Here is a 19,044-nt window from a genome sequence, read left to right as displayed (position 1 = left end):
GGAAGTTTTAATTCCCATCTCTTCAGGATTTGTTACAGGAGGTGGATTTCCCAGCCTGGGGTCTGAAATGGACCCCATGCAGAAATCCTCAGAGCAGAGGCATAAAGCAGATTGCATTTCCTGAATTTGCTACACGAAATGGGGTGGGATGTCACAAGAAATGGCTCGGAAACAGCAGCAGCAAATCATGACCCAGGCAGGAGGAAAACCACATTTCTGCAGCCAAATTCTGGCTCAGTTCTGGCAATAAATGTTAACACCAGCAGGCAAATGGCACTGCTGGAAGCACAAGGTGGCCAAAGTCATCATTCCCAAGTGCCTGAGCAGAGAATAAGGGGAGCTTAAAGTCGTGCTGGTGAAATATTTTCACTTCTGGTAAAAAATTCCCTTTATTGCTCTTAAGTAACGGTAAGGTTGATGTGTTTTGGCTCTGAAGCCTTACTCGGTAAATGCATGATGTATAATCCGCTCAGAAATGTTTGTAATTTATTTAATTTAATGTTGGTTTCGTTCTTTTTGTTTTTATAATAAAGAATGTGTGAACAATTCACCGTCATCTTCTGCTGACTCAAGGGCAGGATTTCCATGGCTGTTCCCAGCTGGTCTTTGGCATCCTGGGACAGTTTATGCCATGGGAATTTGGGATAAATCTTCACATTCAGTTCAGAACAGCTGTAAAGAAGGGAATGAGAACTGTTCTGTCGTGCTAGCTGGTGGAATCAAGGAAAGAAGTGATGTATTTTGAAAAGCAGATGGATTTTAAAGTCTATAAGGACTGGAGCTGCACAACACAGAGATTCCCTGGGCTGTCCCTTGGCCCAGTCCTGGCATCCTTCTGTGTCACTTGTGGCCTCAATGAGCCTGGGGATGGTTATTCCCCACAGGAACTCCTTTTATCCCCATCTTTTTTACAGCAGCATCCCAAGATATTCTTAAAAAATTCTTCCCTGTGGCAGTGCTGAGTCCTGGCAGAAGTTGCCCAGAGAAGCTGTGGCTGCCCCACCCCGGAATTGTCCAAGGGCAGGCTGGAAAGGGTTTGGAGCGCCCTGGGACAGTGGGAGGTATCCCTGACCATGGCAGGGGTGGAATAAAATGGGATTTTAGAGCTTTTCCAACACAAAACATTCCCTAACGCCGCACTTCCCCCGGCCGCCATATTCCCAGCAAACTACAGCTCCCAGCAGCACCCGCGAGAGGGGCGGGACCAATCCTCCCCTGCTCCAATCTCATTGGTCGCCATCCCGACAGGGCGAGCGGCGATTGGCTCCGGGCCACGCTCGTCAGGTGCGGGCGGGCGGCGGTCAGTGATGGCGGGCGGGCGGCGGGCGGCAGTGGCGGCGCTGCTGGCGCTGGGCTCGGTAGTGCTGGCGCTGGCGGCCGCCGTCCTGCTCCGAGCCTTCGTCCTGCGAGCCCCGGCCGGGGTCCCGCGGCTCTGGGCACGGAGCGCCGGCACCGCCGCCCTCAGCGCTGGCGAGCGGCGGGAGCTCAAGGAGGCGCTGCGAGGTGAGGGGGCCCGAGCGCTGTGAGCCCCCCTCGCCCCGGACTGGCCCCTCCTGAGGGGGGATCCAGGGCACGGGGGGACGGGAGTGCAGGCGGCCTCGCCCCAGGTGCTTTCCCTGGCAGGAACCGGGTGTTGGCTCCCGGCAGGACTAAGGAAGTGATTGAAAATTTCTGCTGGGCTCTGCTGAGGCCACACCTCGAGCGCCGAGTCCAGTTCTGGGCGCTGCAGTTCAGGAAGGGCTGGAGAATCCTGAGAGAGCTGGGAAGGGTTTGGAGAATCCTGAGGGAGGTGTGGAAGGGTTTGGAGAATCCTGAGGGAGCTGGGAAGGGTTTGGAGAATCCTGAGGGAGGTGTGGAAGCGTTTGGAGAATCCTGAGGGAACTGGGAAGGGTTTGGAGAATCCTGAGGGAGCTGGGAAGGGTTTGGAGAATCCTGAGGGAACTGGGAAGGGTTTGGAGAATCCTGAGGGAGCTGGGAAGGGTTTGGAGAATCCTGAGGGAGCTGGGAAGGCTCAGGCTGGAGAAAAGGAGGCTCAGGGGGAATTCCTGGCTCTGCACAAGTCCCTGCCAGGAGGGGACAGCCGGGGGGGATTTGGGATGTTATCGCAGGGAACAGGGACAGGAGGAGAGGGAACGGCCTCAGGCTGGGCCAGGGGAGGCTCAGCTTGGACAGCAGCAGGAATTTCCTCATGGAAAGGGCGGCCAGGCCTTGGAAGTGCCCAGGGAGGTTTGGAGTCCCCGTCCCTGGAGGTGGCAGCTGGAGGTGGCACTCAGGGCTCAGGGTGGGCATCGGGCACAGCTCGGACTCGCTGATCCCAGAGGGATTTTCCAGCCGCAGCCATCCTGGGGTTCTCCTGAGCCAACTCTTGCCCTGTGTTGTTTTTCTCCACCGTTTCCTGCTCCTACACACAGAACTTCACCAGACACCCGTGACGGTGTTTCCAGACATCCCTTTGTCCACTGGATAAGTCACTGTCAGGATTTTCTCCCTTTCTTGTTCTGGCTCAGCACTGCTGTGACCAGTCTGTGCTGTCTGACGTAGAAGATTTGAGGGGTTTAGCTCTCAGTAGGGCTGGCACTGTGCTGGAAACCACAATCTGGCACCAAGTGATAAAACCCTGTGTGTAAACCTCATACCTTGCTGGTTCGTAGGATTTATTGCCTAGCAGATCATGTTTGCATTCTTTTTTTAATGGGAAAATGAAGGCTCACAATAGATTTTTGTGTTAATTCATGAATCACACAACCTCAAAAGAATCCAAAACCCCTCCTGGCAGCTGCTGTTTGGAAAGGCAGCTGGGACTGAGTTATCCCCATATTCTGCAGCACAGGGACTGGATGTTGGAGAACCTGTTTAAATGACAGGGCAGACCAAAAGGGCCAACAAAAGCCCTGTCTGTTTATATAGATTAATTAATAGAGCAATATGGAGGTGTAATAACCATCACAACCTGCCTTACTCTTGAGAAAGAACCTTGGACTGCCAGCTCAGCTGCCTGTCCAGCTGCCAGAGGAGTCTGTGGCTCTGGGGAATCAGATCACCCAAGCAAATTGCAGCTGCTCCTGGACAGTAGCATTTCTAACAATATCATTCAACACTTCAGCATGAAAAGTGGAGTCAAATTATCTGGAGAGATACCTTGGCTGAGCTGTTAGGAAATGCTGGTGGCTGCATGTGCACGGCCCAGCTGAAGCACGTCAGTCTTTTTTTGGGTCGTGGCAGCTCGTGCTGTGCTGTGAAATAATGTTTAAAGCCTGGAAAAACACTCAGGAGCATAAATGTGCTTCCCCATTTGAAGTGCAATTTGAGCTTTGTTCCATTTCGGTGCTGAGTGATTCCTGTTCTGTGTTTCTTTGAAGGGGCCATTAAAATCCCAACTGTGTCCAGGTCTCCAGAGGATTTGAATACAACTGCCATGGCAGAATTTGGGAGTTACATTCAGAAAGGTACTGAACTTTCAGCCTTGGCAATCTCTGCTGCTGTATTTCATTTTCATAAACAAATTGAAGAGAGCATGGGTCGTTCCTGGATATAAGGGAAGAGATTTTTATATTTTTGCTGAAGAAAGGCCTGTCAGAAATGTCACACATGTGTCCCCTCTGCAACAGTGGCTTGGCCCCAAAAGGTTCAAAAGGCTTCTTGTAATGATGGGTTTTGGTGCTTGAGATGGTTAAATGCCATAAAAAAAATGAAAAGAGGATGACTGCTGCTGCTTCAGCCTAATTTCTTGGCAGTTCCATCATTGCTCCCTGCAAAAGAGCTGCAGCACTGCTGAACAAGAATTCTGGTTTTTTTTAGGAAAGTTTCAAACCCCAAGTGTGAGAACTTCTATTCTCTGCTATGTCTTATTTACAGTTCCCTCCCCAATGCTACCTAGGTGTGAACTCTGTGGAATAATGCTAAAATTGGCCATTATTGTTAATTTTTACTTTTACATGCGTCTTTAATTTTTTTTTTTTTTTTTTTCTTAACAGTCTTCCCAGCTGTATTTTCTTCAGCGTTCATCCAACATGAAATTGTTGGGAAATACAGCCACCTGTTTACAGTTCAGGGCTCTGCCCCTGGCCTGCTGCCCTACATGCTGCTGGCACACATGGATGTGGTGCCTGCTCCCCAGGAGGGCTGGGATTTCCCTCCTTTCTCGGCTGCAGAGCACCAAGGTTTCATCTACGGGCGAGGAACGCTGGATAACAAAAACTCTGCCATCGTACGTGTGCTTGGTAATGTCCTTCCACAGAGACACAGCCTGGCAAGGGCAGAGGGGAGCAATCCATCCTCTTGGAATTCACTCTGCTGTCTCTCTCACCCCTCTTTCTGTTAGGGATAAATTCCAGGTCCTGCAGTTTTCTCCCAGCTTTTCCTGGAGATGGAGCGGTGTGACCACTGTTACTGAAGAAAAGAGGGTTAAAACTCATGAAGAATCAGGAGAATCCCATTCACAGATGCAGATGAATTTGGTTAAATGCCAGTTTAAAGTTTTATGGCACAGGTGGCCACAGAAGCTGTGGCTGCCCCATCCCTGGGGGTGTCCAAGGCCGGGCTGGAGCAGCCTGGGATAGTGGAAATTTCCCTGCCTGTGGCACTGGATGAGTTTTAAGATCCCTTCCAACCCAAACCATTCCATAATTCTCTGTCAAATGCTGTGTTTGAGACCAGGGATAGATCTTTTCCTTTTTCCTAGGTGTCACAGAAGCACTCCAAGCCAAAACCGGCCCTTTGAAAAGGATTGAGTTTCAAATTAAACACTGTTTATTTAATAGGATAGGCAAACAACCCTGCATCTTTTATCCAGCCTGCGGCAGAACAAAGAGCTTTTGTACTAAACACATTTGGGAGGAGTGGATTCAGGAAAGATTGATCTGGGAAAGATTTCTCATTGGGAAAAGGTTGATGGAAAAATTAATAAGGAAATTGTCCCTTTGTGACTTTGATGATGACTTCCATGGCAGCCCTGCATTTAAATTTGAGCAGATGTTTAGTGTCACACAGGCCACACTCCTAGAAAGTTCCAGGATGTTTAATCATCCTAAACTTAAAAGTTTAGGTTGGTGCTTCATTCTGCTGTGAGCTGCACAAGTAACTCCACAAATGGCCAAAAAAAAAAATCAGCAATTTCAGTGAACATGGCAAAAAATGGGTGCTGACAATGTAGAGGTGTGATATGTGAAAAATTGAGTAATTTAAATTGAAGAAGAGAGATGGAATAATAAAGAAAATGTTTTTTTTAAAATATATATATTGCCCTAGCAAATGGTAGATTTAATTTCTCATTCTTCAGATTAAGTTTCTTGTTCTGTTTCTGTCATCTTGGCACTTCTTGTACAAAACATTCTTCTCCTTAAACTCCCTGGGTTTGGTAGCTCCAGTGAGAGCCAGTCTGGGTGTGTGAGAGGCACTTCAGGGAACAGTGAATTCCTTGGATAATTCTGACTCTGTGGGCTCCCTGTGCCGTTTGTTTGAACCAGCTGCTCTGTGTTTCACCTCCCTACCCTGACACTGGCACCTGTCAGAGCATTGTGATCAAAACCACTGCAGTGTCTTTTCCAAGGAATGGGAATATCCTCAGTGGGAGCTGTAGGAATCAAGGCTTAGCTGTGAGCAGCACAAGGGCTGTGAAAGCATCACTGTTCTCTTCCATCACTCTGCATTCTGTTGCATTTATTCTCCTTATTGCCACACAGGATGGTTCAGCACGTTCTGCTCTTCCTGCAGGGCATCCTGCAAGCTCTGGAATTTCTGCTGAGGAGGAATTACAGACCCCGCCGCTCGTTCTACGTTGGCATTGGCCACGATGAGGAGGTATTTTCTTTCCTTTCCTTGAAACAACAACCTGTTCACATTGTTCCTGTAGGTAACAAAGCTTAATTTTGAAACATTGTTTAGCTGGAAGGTCTTTCCTGTTTTTCTTGGTTCTGTGGGGAGATACTATGTCAGGCCCCAGGTCACAGTTATGGATTGGTTGCTTGGCTTGGAGTGACATTCACAAAGGCTTTGGTGTGATGAGCAAAGAGAAAAGAACACCGGAGGGTGTCACTTCGAATTCTTTTCTGCAAGGAAGGTGCAGCAGGAATCCAATTTTGGAGACAGGAAAAGCTGGGTTGAGATTCACACAGCTGTGCCAAATGTTCAGGAGGAACTGGCAAAAATGTTCCAGTGGTACAGAGAGACAGGGGAGGTGGGTTTGGTTGTCAAAATATAAAGACAAAGAGTTATTAATAGTTGAAATAAATAGGTCTGCAATTGCTAATCTGTGGAGTTTATAGCTCTGAGATATCAAAATGAAAGCAGCAGTCAGTGACTCATCAATGAGAGCACTCCTCATCATGCATATAAATTCATCTGCTCTCAGGCCATTAACAATCTGCAGTTAATTTTCCTGGAGGAATCTTTCATGGTTGCTCTGGAGCCGTTCCCCAGGGCATTTTGTGCATTCCTTGTGCTGTAGCCAACAGCAAGATGTTTTCCAGTTTTCCTCCCAATGTTCTGGCTGGATCTGATCAGTTCCTCTGCCTGGATTCCACAGGTGTCTGGTCTGAAGGGAGCAAGGAAAATTGCAGCTCTGCTGGAAGCCCGAGGAGTGAAACTCTCCTTCCTGCTGGACGAGGGGAGTGCGGTGCTGGATGGGATCATTGCAGGGGTGAAGAAGCCAGTGGCTATGTAAGAATGGACCACCATGATTAATTTTCAGTCATTAATTAGTGATAAATGACATTGTTGATGTCATTACAGAGTGTTTCCAAGACGTGTGGCTGTGCTGCTGGAGCTGCAGCAGTGGCACAAAGTGCAGGGCAGGGACCTTCAGCCTCTGCCTGCTGTCCATCACAGCCGTGCTAACAGAGGCACAGTGTTCCACTGAGCATTTTAATTCCATGCTCTACAGCTCTGCTCACTGGAGAAGCAACCCAGGCATCAGTCCTGCAGAGATCTAAATACTATGTTAATGATTTGTTGTTGCTGCTGGAGTGGTTTTTATCATACTAAAACTATGCAGAGTAATTATTTTTATCTACAGTCTGTTGCGTGTGTGTTTGGAATTGCGTTAGTCATTTATTTGTTAATTCATTGATTAATTTATCATTGTCCAGGATTGCTGTCACAGAAAAAGGTTCAATGACACTGAACTTCACTGTGGAAAAAGAGCCAGGACATTCATCCTTTCCTCCTAAGGAGACAAGTATTGGCATTCTGGCAGCAGCCATGTCCAGGTGAGAGCTTCCCTGTCACCCAGTGTCAAACACAGTCAAAAAAACTTCTAAATCACTGATAGGTGACTTTAAATATTTGTGTTTGGAGTCTTTTTCAAATTGCTGTTCTATATTTGAAATTGCAAGTTTGTAGCTCACTTGAAAGGGCAGAAATGCAATTCCCAGCCAAGGAACAATTGCCAGGTGTCTGCAGAGTCTCTGCACTTCAGCTGTACCAAGTGTCAGCCACTTCTCTAAAAGCAAGACAAGTGCTGTCTGCCCTAATTTACTCTGTAGCAGCAGAGATTCCTTTGTTTGGGTGGCAGGGTTTCTCTGGAATTCGTTCCTGCACATCCCTGCTACCTCAGCTGGGAATTCTCCAAGCCAGTGAACATGGAATAGTCATAATGTGACTGCAGAAATCATCTCTTTACATCTCTGTGTGGATACCAAATTGGGAAAGAAATAGATATTTTAGAAAAACTGAGTATGTGCAGACATGGTGAGATTTGTGTGCTATTTTTCTGGTTTTCCATGTATTTATAGGGGCCAGGCTTTGGGATTTTTTTCAGCTGTTTCTCCAAGGAAATCTTTGCACGTGACTGGAATGCCCAGAAATCTGCAGAGCTGTGCTTGCACATTTACTTACCAGGAGAGCAGAGTGTGATTGCATCTCCAATAACAGGGATACATTTCACAAATCAAATTCCTGGCATCCTTCTGGAGCAATAACAGCCAGAGAATTGGTTTTTTACCTTTTGAATGTTGATTTGTTTTGTAGGCTGGAGCAGAATCCCTTGCGCAACCTGTTTGGCTACGGACCAGAGCTCATGACTATGGAGCACCTCGCAGCAGAGGTGAGGAGAGAAGCAGGATTTCATTCCCAAATTTCCCTAAGAGTAACCCAGTGAAGAATTTAGAGCACAATTATATAGAAAGGATAAAAAAAGCTGGTTTTTCTCCCAGATTATTGTTTCTGCTGGAATTGTTTTGTCCATATTCAAGTGACTCCACTGCGCTCTCAACAAATAAAAACTTTCTGATTCATGGTTTTTTTTTCCCCTTAGTTCAAGTTTCCCCTCAACATCATCATGAGCAATTTGTGGCTGTTCTCACCTATTGTCAGCAGGTAAGAAAAGAGATCTTTGATAAACATTCCCAGCCTCTCACCCTTAAAAGATGGTTTTCCAATCTTCCCAGGAAATCAGTTATTTTATAGTTCAGATAATTGGGTGGTTTCCTGTTAATAACCACTTCATTAATTGAATAAACCATCAATCAGCTTATTGCCTGTAGAATTATAGTGCTTATTTTTTAGCAATATTCAACTTATTTGAAAAATTCTGTTTGTTTGTTTTTATTTTTGTAGAGTCCTTGCCTGGAAACCTTCCACCAATGCCTTGATCCGAACGACCACTGCAGTCACCCTGTTTAATGCAGGAATCAAGGTACTTCGGGATTTTTCTCCAAGTAATTATGATGAGAAGATCAGGACATTTAATTTCCATCTATTTATATCCAGTTATAAGATCAGTGAGGGCCCTGTGTGGTGCCACAGTCTCATTCTTACCCCAGATGTGGCTTGGATTTGGCTGCAGTTGCAAACCACTTCCTTTCAGAAGCAGCTGGCCTCTGTCCACCACTGTTCAAATTGTTAATATTTTAGAATGTTAATATTTTAGAAACACAAGAAAACGTGGTTTCTGCATAATCCTGCAAAGTATCAAAGGCAATATTTGAAACTGTCACAGTCACAAACACTTCCCTGGCCCAGACATTTGTAGCAGGGGTCTGGGGTTTGCCCCAGGCGGGTTAAATGTGCACCTTGGACTGAGAGATAACAGCCAGATCCTGCCCTGATAAGGAACTGGAGCTGTCCAAAAATGCTGGAGCCCTGGCAAATAAACAGGCTGTGTTTGGTGTGTCCCTGAAAGAATCTGTGTCTGAAAAGCATCACTGGACAGGAAAAGATGCAGTGGCTGAACAGTGACACGGAGTGGCCAGGAGAGAAGTGACACCCTGGTTTCTTGGGGTTTTTTCTAAAGATTACACACAATTTTGTTTAACAAAGTTGTAAATATTCAGTCTGTAGATAGGAAGAGTTACACATTCAATAAAAATCATTTGTTAAGTGACTTACATTTACCCAAGTATGAAGCATGTAATGTGACAATGAAAGAAAAATATCACTTAAAAAAAAAAAAAAGCCCAGAGTTTTAGAATTTCTCAGTATAAGTTTTCTGCAGGGAGAGAAAAACTTCAATGTAAGTAACAACTAACTTCATTTTTATTTATTTAACGAATATTTCTTTGTGTATTTATCTGCATTTTAGATAAGATTTACGGTGTTTTAACACAGGAGTCATCACACGTGGAGGAAACAGTGGTGCATCTGAGGCTTGCAGTTGTTTGAGCAGTTCTGAGTTTGCAGTTGGAGTTTTATTCTGGTTTTCACTGCCTTTTAAACTTTGTCCCTTCCTTTTTTCCAGGTGAATGTCATCCCTTCCTCTGCGAGAGCCACGGTGAACTTCAGGATCCACTCAGCCGAGACAGCTGCTGAGGTATCTCCAATCTCCTCATGCCAAAGAGCACGTGGATCATCTGTGATGCTGAATGGGAGCCTTGGCTTTGTGACCTGGCAGAGTTTGGGGATCTTGCACATTTCAGGAGGTCTGACAGGCCTGGCCAGCCCAGGGCAGCTGTGAAACATTCTCAGTGCAAATCTTCCCTCCCCAAGCCTTTGCTGGAAGTTTCTCTCCCTGAAAGCTTTTTCTGGAGTATTTGATGCCATAATTTCCAAGAGCAGCAGGCTGAGCACTTGCCCTTCAGGGCTGAAGCAGTTCAGGAGTGCCTTGAGACAATGATGTGCATCTGGTAAAAAATTCAACTGAAGCATCAGCCATGCACTCAGAAGAGGAAGAGAGACTGACACACCTTCAGTCTGTTTGCAGCCACAACTGACAGTTCACAGACAGATGTCTTCTGGAAAGCTGAACATCTGCTGATGTCTCTAAGGGCTGCTTTCTCATTTCTTGTGCTCATTTTGTCTCTGTGTTTCACCCACAGGTGCTGGAGGCAGTCAGGAACACCATTGCTGATGACAGGGTGAAGATTGATGTGGTGGAGGCCTTTGACCCCCTGCCCATCAGTCCTTGGGATGAGCAGACATTTGCAATCCATATTTTTCAAAAAACCATCCTGGACACTTTCCCAGATGTTGACAGTGTAGTCCCAGGTGACAGCAGGCACATGATGATTATTGTTTCCTCTTCTGCTTTTCCCTCCCCCAGCACTGCCTTGTTTCCATTTGCTGTGTACTCCTCCACCCCAGCTGTTAACTACTGGAAACAGCTGTTTTTTCCTCTTTTTATTCCGTTCCCTCTTTATGCTTTAAAAGTTTTGATGTTGTTTTTTACTAGTGGAAGCAAAAAAGCAAACAGGAAGCTGACAGAAACAATGAGCCTTGACTTGGGCTCTCTGCACATACAAAGAAATCTCTTCAGGGAAGAAAGGAATTGTGAGGGAGAGGAGGAGGTCTTGCTTTAGCTTCTTCTTTTATTGTTTTCATAGCTGGCAAAGCCATTCCTGCTTTTCTGTATTGTTCCTCATGATCCCAGCCCCTTCCCCCTTTTTTTGCAGCTCCTTCCTAGCTCTGTAGTTGTTGGATTGAAGTTTGAAGCTTAAATTTTTGGGGAGGCTGAGTGTCAAGGCTGTTGTTAGGGTGAGTTGTGTGTTCAGCTCTATTCCTGAGGCAGAGAATGTTCAGCAATCCATGTTTTCAGTGATGCTTGTGGTGCAGGCAGTGCAGGACTCTCATCATTTGCTTTTCCTCTCTCCTGGGGAAAAGTGGGTCACTTTTTAACCTTCAGTTGTTCCTCTCCCGCAGAACAAACCTGAGGTTTGTTTTCCAGGCACGTGCATCGGAAACACGGACAGCAGGCACTTCACCAACATCACCAAGGCCATTTACAGGTTCAACCCTCTGCTCCTGAAACAGGATGATCTCCCCAGGTACTGAGCACGTGGGTAGCTCTTGGGGTGGGCCCACAGAAACAGAAGATCCATGAGCAGAGGGCAGGAGGAAACCCAGCCTTGAGTACCTTGGCCTCAGACGCTGTCAGGCCACCCATTTCCTGCAGATTTGGGTGCTGGGAGTGGAAATCACCCTGGGATAGTGTCAGCCCTGGCTCCTTGTTCCTTCAAATGCAGGCAGGACCCATTTGGTGCTTGATTCAGTGGTGCTGAGCAGATCCTTTGTGTGCTGCAGCAGTGTGAGAGGTGGTGGTGTGGTGGCTGGCCTTGTCCTGCAGATTTATCCACATATTTGGACACTTGCCACTCTGAATTGATTTGAAATTTCCTACAGTTACGTGATAACAACATCATCATGCAAGGGATTGTTTGCTTATTTAGATTTCCCGTTTTATTGAGGTGCAGATGATGCAGGAGTTGAGTGTCCTGGCTGTACAGGACAGTGACAGAAATGGCCAAGAAATGGGCCATGAGGATTATTTCCAGATTAGAGTTCTAGATTCTTTTCCAGACCTAGATGTTGGGCTCTGAGCCTTTGAATCAGTGAATTTGGGTTGGTTACAGTGCAGTTTTCAGTCTGTATCGCTGAGTTTTTCTGTTGTGCACTGCTTTATGAAGTCAACAGCCAAGCAGGGTGCTGGGTGTGTGCACTTGGGTCAGAAATTCCCCCTGCACTGAAAAATGTCCTTCTTCTTTTAGGATCCATGGGTTGAATGAGAGAATCTCCATTGAGAATTACGAGAAGCAGGTGGAGTTCCTCTTTCAGCTGATCAAGAACTGTGACATCGAGACACTTCCAGAACCCCACGCCAACTCCCACGAGCTCTGAGAGACTCCTGGGAGGAGCAGCTGCAGGTGGACTCAGGGACAGAGGGGGTTGAAGATCCATTTGTGTTCTGTGTATTGAGCTACAGCTGGAATTTGGGGGTTTTTTTATATTGTGGTTTACATACAGGTGGGAACCTGGCAAACCCCAACAAATAACCCTGATTTCTGCTCTCCGGGGTCTGATGTGCAGCCATTAACCTGACACTAATTATTTTTCAGCACTTTAAGCCTCTGAAATTTGTAATCACTAAAATCTAAGGTATAACCAGCAGTCACTCAGCACCAGGTGAATCATCCTGTGTGCTTCTGACAAACTCATTTTTTATGGTGAGTGGATCTTTCTCAGGTGAGGTGTCTGCCAGGAGCTCACGGGGAGGATTTGTGACTTGGTGACAGGGTTCCTCTCACTGGTACAGCCACACTGACAGGTTCTGGCACTGCTGCTGGGCATGGGCTGCTTCCCAGGGGATTTTCCCAGGGGATTCTCCCAAATTACTTCCCAGGGAATGCTCTCACCAGCATCCCTGGCACTCTGAGCCAATGCCAGTGTTCACTCCCATGGCTGCACTGATTTCTGACTCTAATTTCAGGTACTCCAGAGCTTGTATGTTGTTGTAACTGAGGAGGTGCTGAAAACTTTCCTTCCCATCATTTTGGTGATTATTTTTTCCCTCCCTGACTCGTGGTGTGGCTCAGGGTGTCTTGTGCAACTGGGTGTCAGAATAAGGGATTGCAGCTTTAAATTAGAAACTCAGTCCCTGTTGTCTGCTCGTCTCTTTTCTCACTGAATCAGTTTAAGCTTCTCCTTTGCTCTTCTGAGAACCTGATTGTGAAAGATGGGAAGCCCTTCAATTTCTTCCAGGTCAGAGGGGTCAGAGGTTTGTTCCTTCACTGTCAGTGCAAGCCATTTCCATTTTCCTGCTCAGTTTTTTGGGAATCCTGGGATAGGCAGGCCATGGATGTTGACTCTGCTTCATCTTGCTCTTCTTGCCTACCTGTGACAGCACTAAAGTGTTCAGCATTCTTTTGGCCTTGACAGCTGGGGTTACCAGTATTAATTAGACAAGTAATTTATTTAATCAGTTAATTAAATTAATTCTATCAGTAAATAGTTAACAATGTGGTGTTAGCCAAAGAAAAGCCTGAAAGCTGCTGTGTGACAGTGCTGCAGGGACCAGCACAGCTCCTCCTGCTGCACAGATGTATCTGTTGTTCAGAACTTAAATTATGCACTGGAATGGGTGGATGTTCTGCTCTAAATTCATACTGTGAAATCTGCTGGAATGTACAGGAAATACCCTGAAATGTATCCTGAAAAACACTGATGGAACTGTGATTCCAATTCTTTCCGTTCACCGTTCTCTTATTTATTTGTAGTCTGATCTTATCACTGTGGCCAGAGGGCTCCAACTGTATCAGCCACTGAATAATTGAAACAAAACTGACAGTTTCATCTAATAAAATGAGGAATGTGAATTCTTTTCTGATGATTATTTAGTCTTTTTATGTAGCTGTGTAATTGCAGTGAAGTCATTCCCACACCTGAGCAATCCATAAAGTTTCCATCAAAACAAACCCACCTATTTTCCAGCCAGCTTTAATCTTTGCTCCCTTTTCTGCACAAAAATCAGCTCACCCTGGCCAGGCATTGTTGGGCAGTAAATAGTTTGCATCTTTTCTGGTTTGCTGCACTTTGTGATTTGTTCAGCCACGTGTCTGTGGCTCTTTTGTGGAGGTGTCACTGCTCCTGTGAACTCCTGTGTGCAGGCACAGCAAAAGTGATGTGTGGGCACAGCACTGAATGGAGCACAGCCCTGGCAGTGGGAGGTGCAGAGAAGGGGTTGTTGTTGTTGCTTTTTCTCTGGCAAATCTCTGTAAAACTGAATTTAAAGCCTTTGCTTTGGCTGTGGCTGTATGGGGTCAATGTTGTTTAACAGCCAATGGTTGTGCTGCCAGTCAGAGGGACTGGAAAAATGGGAAAACAGGGAGAAAATGGGAAAAGTCTCATGAGAGAGCACAGGTTATGGAAATCCTGACCTGGATCACGCTGTTGTGGTGTGGAAGGAGGGATTTGTTACCTGTTGTACCAGCAAATGTGTCCTAAAGACATAAAGCATCCTTTATATTCTGTAATCTTCCCCCAAGCAAAAACCCCCTCACCTCTGTCCTGGTGAGGATTGTTTCTTTACAGGAAGAAGATTCATTTTGCTGCTGAAGGAAAAGTGAAGGGCAGAGGGTGCTGGGAAGGCAGGGCTGGGTTTGGCAGCTCCTGAGTCAATGTGTGCCATGAGATTTGGCTGGGGCTGCTCCTTGCAGAGCTCATTAAGTGCTGCTCATCATCCAGGGCTGGGATTTCACAGTGCCTCTGCACTGGGGACGTGCTCAGCAGAGCTTTGCTGCAACCTCAGAGGCCACTAAAATGCATTTTCCCAGTCACTTCTGAATATCTGTTCTTTTTCCGTGGGGCAGCTTTGCCTTCGTGTTCTTAAGCCTCTTCATTTTATCACATTTGCTGCCAAATCGTTTGACACAATTCCAGGGAGTCACTCAATGTTTGGTGTGTGCACTCCTGTCAGGACAAATCTCTTCCTACCCCATTTCACTGTCCCAGATGTTCCTGAGGATGTCACTTGTCCTAAGCAGGGTGTAAAATTCACATAAATAATAAGAACAATATGAATGATGCCTTTTCTGTTAAGGTCACCTCCAGCCTTGCATGGTGTGAGCAGTTACTGGAGAATGCCAAGCACATGATGAAAACACAGATTAACGACTCCGGGGCTATTCTTTTTGTGTTGTAGTGAGTCACTGTGCCTCGAGCAGGGAGAGCAATTACCTCTGACTCACAGAAGGAAGGAAGAGCCTGATTTTCTGCTCTGAATTCAGGTAACTCAGTCATATTGACAGCTACATTTGAGCACTGTGTTAACCCAGTTCCAGTGTGTGTTACATCCACAGCAACTTCCTTTTTCCCCTGCTTTTCCCCAAGTCTGCAGCGCTGATGTTTTTGTGCCAGCAGTGACTCAAGGGGAGGTGTTGCAGTTGTCAGACTGCTGTGGGCCAGCTGAGCTGGGCCTGCTACAGCCTGGAGAAAAGGTCACATCCCACACCTGCATTTTCTAAAGAAAGCTCTGTTGCTGGGCTCTCTTTAATAGAGCTTGGTTTATTTTCAGCCCCAAGTGGCCGTGGGGAGTTCAGGCTCAGAGCTGGAGGAACAAGGTGTTTACAGAGTTGTTTCCTCCAGCTTTGCATTTGACACTGCATTCTTGGCTCCTCTTTTGCTGTTTCGTTTGATATGCCATGGAGCTGCTGAAATCCATTTTCTCCAGCAGGTGCTGTGAAAATTTCCCTGGATCAGTGCTGTGGAGTGAGACATCCACTGAGAATCTGGAGGCTGCTCAGCCTCAGTGGTGCCCTTTGCTGTTAGAGAGGAGCATTCCTCACCTGCAGCTCAGCTTGTAACCCTGAACTCTCTGCTTTTCAGTTCTCTTCACCCTGCTGCTTCAACCCTGCACAAATTCTTGCCAATTTATTCAGTCCTTGCTGGTGCTCTGGAAGTTTCACAGAATTTTTGTCCCTTCAGTTCCAAATTCAGGCTCTTGAATCAACCATTTAGAGATGTGCTGCTGTGAGGTCTGTGCAGCGTTGGCAGCTCTGTGCCACCATCCCAGGGCCTGCAGTGGGGCAGAAATGCTGCCCAGGGGATGATTTTCCTGGCTGAGCAGCTCGGGGAGGGCTGTGTGACGCTGGAGCAGGGGCTTGGCTCGGCTTTCCGCTCCCACAGCTTCCCGGGGCAGCGGGAGGCAGAGATAAAGGGCTCAGCGTGGTGGGGAAGGGAGGGCCCTGCTCCCTGCAGATCCCTCTGCTGATTGCAGAGCTGATCTCAGAGCTGTGGTGGGGGGCCCAGAGGAAGCTGCAGTCACTTCTCAGCAGGAAGGAAAATGACCACATGGCAGGGTGGTTAGAGCAGGGGGTAGGGGACAAAGGGAAAATGCTGTTTGGCACTCAGGGATTTGCCCTGGGGCAGGGGGTCTTTACAAGCCACATTCAAATCATGCAGCTTTTCCCAGGGTGCTTTTCATGCCTCTTTTAATTAATATTTTTAACCCAGCACAATGGTGTGGTTTATTGCAGCCCTGTAAATACTCAGATCATTTGAAGGCTGTGCCTGGCCTTGATGCTCCTGTGGAGGGGCCTGGGTCAGATATTCCAGATCTGATATCTTCCCACTTGGATTTTTAGATGTTGGTACCGCAGGACTGCCTTCTTGTATGCAAACATGTTAATCCAAAATCCTCTTTGGGATTTTGGGAAGTGAGAGGGTCTTCATGGAGCAGGAAATAGGAGAGAATTAAGAGATTATCATGTGTTTTTTCTTATCATCACTCTCTGGTCTGGCCAGCCTTGTGGTATCAGTGTTTTCTTCAGCCTAATTGTGACTGTAAATGAATTCCCTGACAGCCTATAACTGGAACAAAGCTGACATGTGAGGCACATCCCCGGTGGCTCCATGACAGGTGTCCCTGTCCCTGCTGTCCCACCGGATCCTCTGCCCTTGTGGAACACAGGAAAGCCAGGCCCAGGTGCTCTCACGTGGGAGGGACCTGCCAGGGGCTGCCCTGTGTTTGTCACAGCAGGCCCAGCACGTGGGGGACACAGGAACACAGCTGGGACCTTGGAAAAAAGGATGGAGATGGGTTTGTTTGCTTCCAGGCTGGCAAAACAGAACTTCCTGGATGTGCACTTCTCCCCCAGTTCAGGGCCAGCTGCTGGCGTTGTGTCCTGCCCTCGTGAGCCGCCTGTGCCCTGCAGTGACATCTGAAGGGACAAATCCTGCTCCATAACCTGCTCAGGGTTGTTTTCCTGCTGAGATTCCTGCCTGTAAGGGATGAAGAGCCCTGTTCCTTCAGGATCCTGGCTCAGAAGCAGCTGGGGCTCCGTTAGGATCTGTGACAGGCAGTGGTGGAGCCAGGACAGGGAGCAAAGGCACCTCTCAGGGCACTGACATTTCTGTATCAGGACTTTTTGAGTGACTTTGGCCAAACCTTTTGATTCTGTTGGATTCTCCTGTGAAAGGGCCTCTTGAGGCTATTCCTGAGTGCTGGCCCAGAGCTGGGCAGTTCAGTAGTGCCAGGATCACGTGGCTGCTGTAAAACACATGGGCACGACATTCCATGAGACATTCCATGAGACATTCCAGGATCCAGCACAGCTCAGTGCTCAACTCCTTCCTTTCCAAACATTTTTGTTGCTTTTGCTACCTGCTCCCTGCAATTGGAAACCCAATTTCCTGCCCTTTCATCCTCTGCTTTTTTGATCTCAGCCTCGCTGGTGGGGGTTTTTATCTATTTCTGTTTTCTTGTCTCAGGCAGCTTTTGTCCCCACACTTCCACTTCCTGAGCCTGCAGCTGGGCAGCAGTGAGGTCACATTGGGGTGCACGTTGTTTTTGGGGAGGTGAGGGAAGAATGGAGGCTCCATCCTGGGGGAGGGATGGGTTTTCCGAGTCAGGAAGGAAAGATGAAGGTGGAAGTAGAGCCTTGCAGCCAGGTTTGTGTGGACAAAGGAGAATGGAGGCAGGGTTTGGAGCTCCAGTCCCAGCTGGAGATTGGGAGTTGGCTGTGGCTGGAGTCGAGATGTGTCTCTGGGTGTCTCAAGTTTTCCATGAGGTTTCTTTGCTGGTAGAGGTCCTGAGAATGAGTGAAATGACCCCAAAGGCTCCTCATCCCTTAAAATCCCAGAATCCCAAGATGGTTTGGGTTGGGAAGGGACTTGAACTCATCTATTCCACCCCTGCCATGGGCAGGGACACCTTCCACTGCTGCTCCAAGCCCTGTCCAGCCTGGCCTTGGGCACTTCCAGGGATCCAGGGGCAGCCACAGCTGCTCTGGGCACCTGTGCCAGGGCCTGCCCACCCTCCCAGGGAGGAATTTCTTCCCAAGATCCCATCCAGCCCTGCCCTCTGCCAGTTTAAAGCCCACTCTGCCCATATAAAAAGTCCCTTATCAGTGCTGCTTTCTCTGATCTCTCTCTAATCTCATCTCTCCTGTTCTGCTCCACATGTTCCAATCATCCTCTTCTCCAAAAGCACCAAATCTCCCAGGAAAACACCTGGCTGTGCCCAGCTCCTGATGGGAGCAGGCAGAACTGAAGCAGCAGAGCCCACAGCACTGGCCACAATGGATCCCTGCCCACAACTGCTGGGGTTTCCTTAAGGGACGGAGTCAGCAGCTCCAGGCACGCCTGAGTCCTGTATCCATGTGGGAATGAGGCTCCCGTGCTGCCCTCCCCTTTCCCCCCCACATTCCCATGTCCCAGCCACCCTTATTGGCCCAGAACGTGTCTCCAAGGCCTGGAGCTGTGCTCACATCATCACCCTGAGCAATAACTCGCTGCTGACTGTTTCCTGGGAGGAAAGGAAAGGCAGGAAGGAAAAACAACTGCTCAAAATTTCCACTCATGACAAGAAAAAAAAAAAAAAGGCATAAATAAAAGGAAAGCGTGAATCAGAGGAGCTGGTTCATTCAGGAACACAGAATTCTACAGAGCAACCAGGAGCTGACCTCTGGAGCAGGAGTTTTTTGTGCTATTTATTTGCTGTGGGACAGTTTGGCATGAACAGAGGTAGGGTACGTGACAAGATTCGTGACCTTTTGTTCTGAGCCTGGCAGGAGCCTGAGATCCAGTGGGATCTGCTGAGCACCTTGGTGCTCCTTCCCTGGATCCAGCCGGGTTTCCCTGGATCTGGGGGGGTCTGTGGGATCTGTGGGAGCACCCCTGGGAGCCCCCTGGGAGGGGGAACAGCCAGGCTGCCCCAGAGAGGGATCCCTGCACAGCCCAGGTGAGAGCAGGTAAAGCCATGGGGGGATGGATGGATGATGGATGATGGATGGATGATGGATGATGGATGATGGATGATGGATGGATGATGGATGGATGGATGATGGATGGATGGATGATGGATGATGGATGATGGATGGATGATGGATGGATGGATGATGG

General features: G+C 47.7%; 1 protein-coding gene across 1 annotated transcript; it reads left to right on the top strand.

The window, feature by feature from the left end:
* The first annotated feature begins 1,292 nt into the window (after positions 1 to 1,292).
* On the top strand, positions 1,293 to 13,520 carry PM20D1 (peptidase M20 domain containing 1). The gene is made up of 13 exons (XM_058856059.1): positions 1,293 to 1,503; positions 3,360 to 3,446; positions 3,975 to 4,207; positions 5,713 to 5,799; positions 6,524 to 6,657; positions 7,086 to 7,205; positions 7,966 to 8,041; positions 8,252 to 8,313; positions 8,554 to 8,632; positions 9,674 to 9,745; positions 10,251 to 10,419; positions 11,096 to 11,195; positions 11,916 to 13,520. The coding sequence occupies exons 1-13, from the start codon at positions 1,308 to 1,310 to the stop codon at positions 12,043 to 12,045; spliced, it is 1,545 nt and encodes a 514-aa protein (XP_058712042.1). The 5' UTR covers positions 1,293 to 1,307; the 3' UTR covers positions 12,046 to 13,520.
* Positions 13,521 to 19,044: the final 5,524 nt, after the last annotated feature.

This window comes from Poecile atricapillus, chromosome 23 (genome assembly GCF_030490865.1).
Source record: "Poecile atricapillus isolate bPoeAtr1 chromosome 23, bPoeAtr1.hap1, whole genome shotgun sequence".
In the NCBI taxonomy this organism is placed as follows: domain Eukaryota; kingdom Metazoa; phylum Chordata; class Aves; order Passeriformes; family Paridae; genus Poecile; species Poecile atricapillus.
Note: the sequence above shows the minus strand (reverse complement) of the source record. Positions and strands in the feature narration are given on the sequence as shown.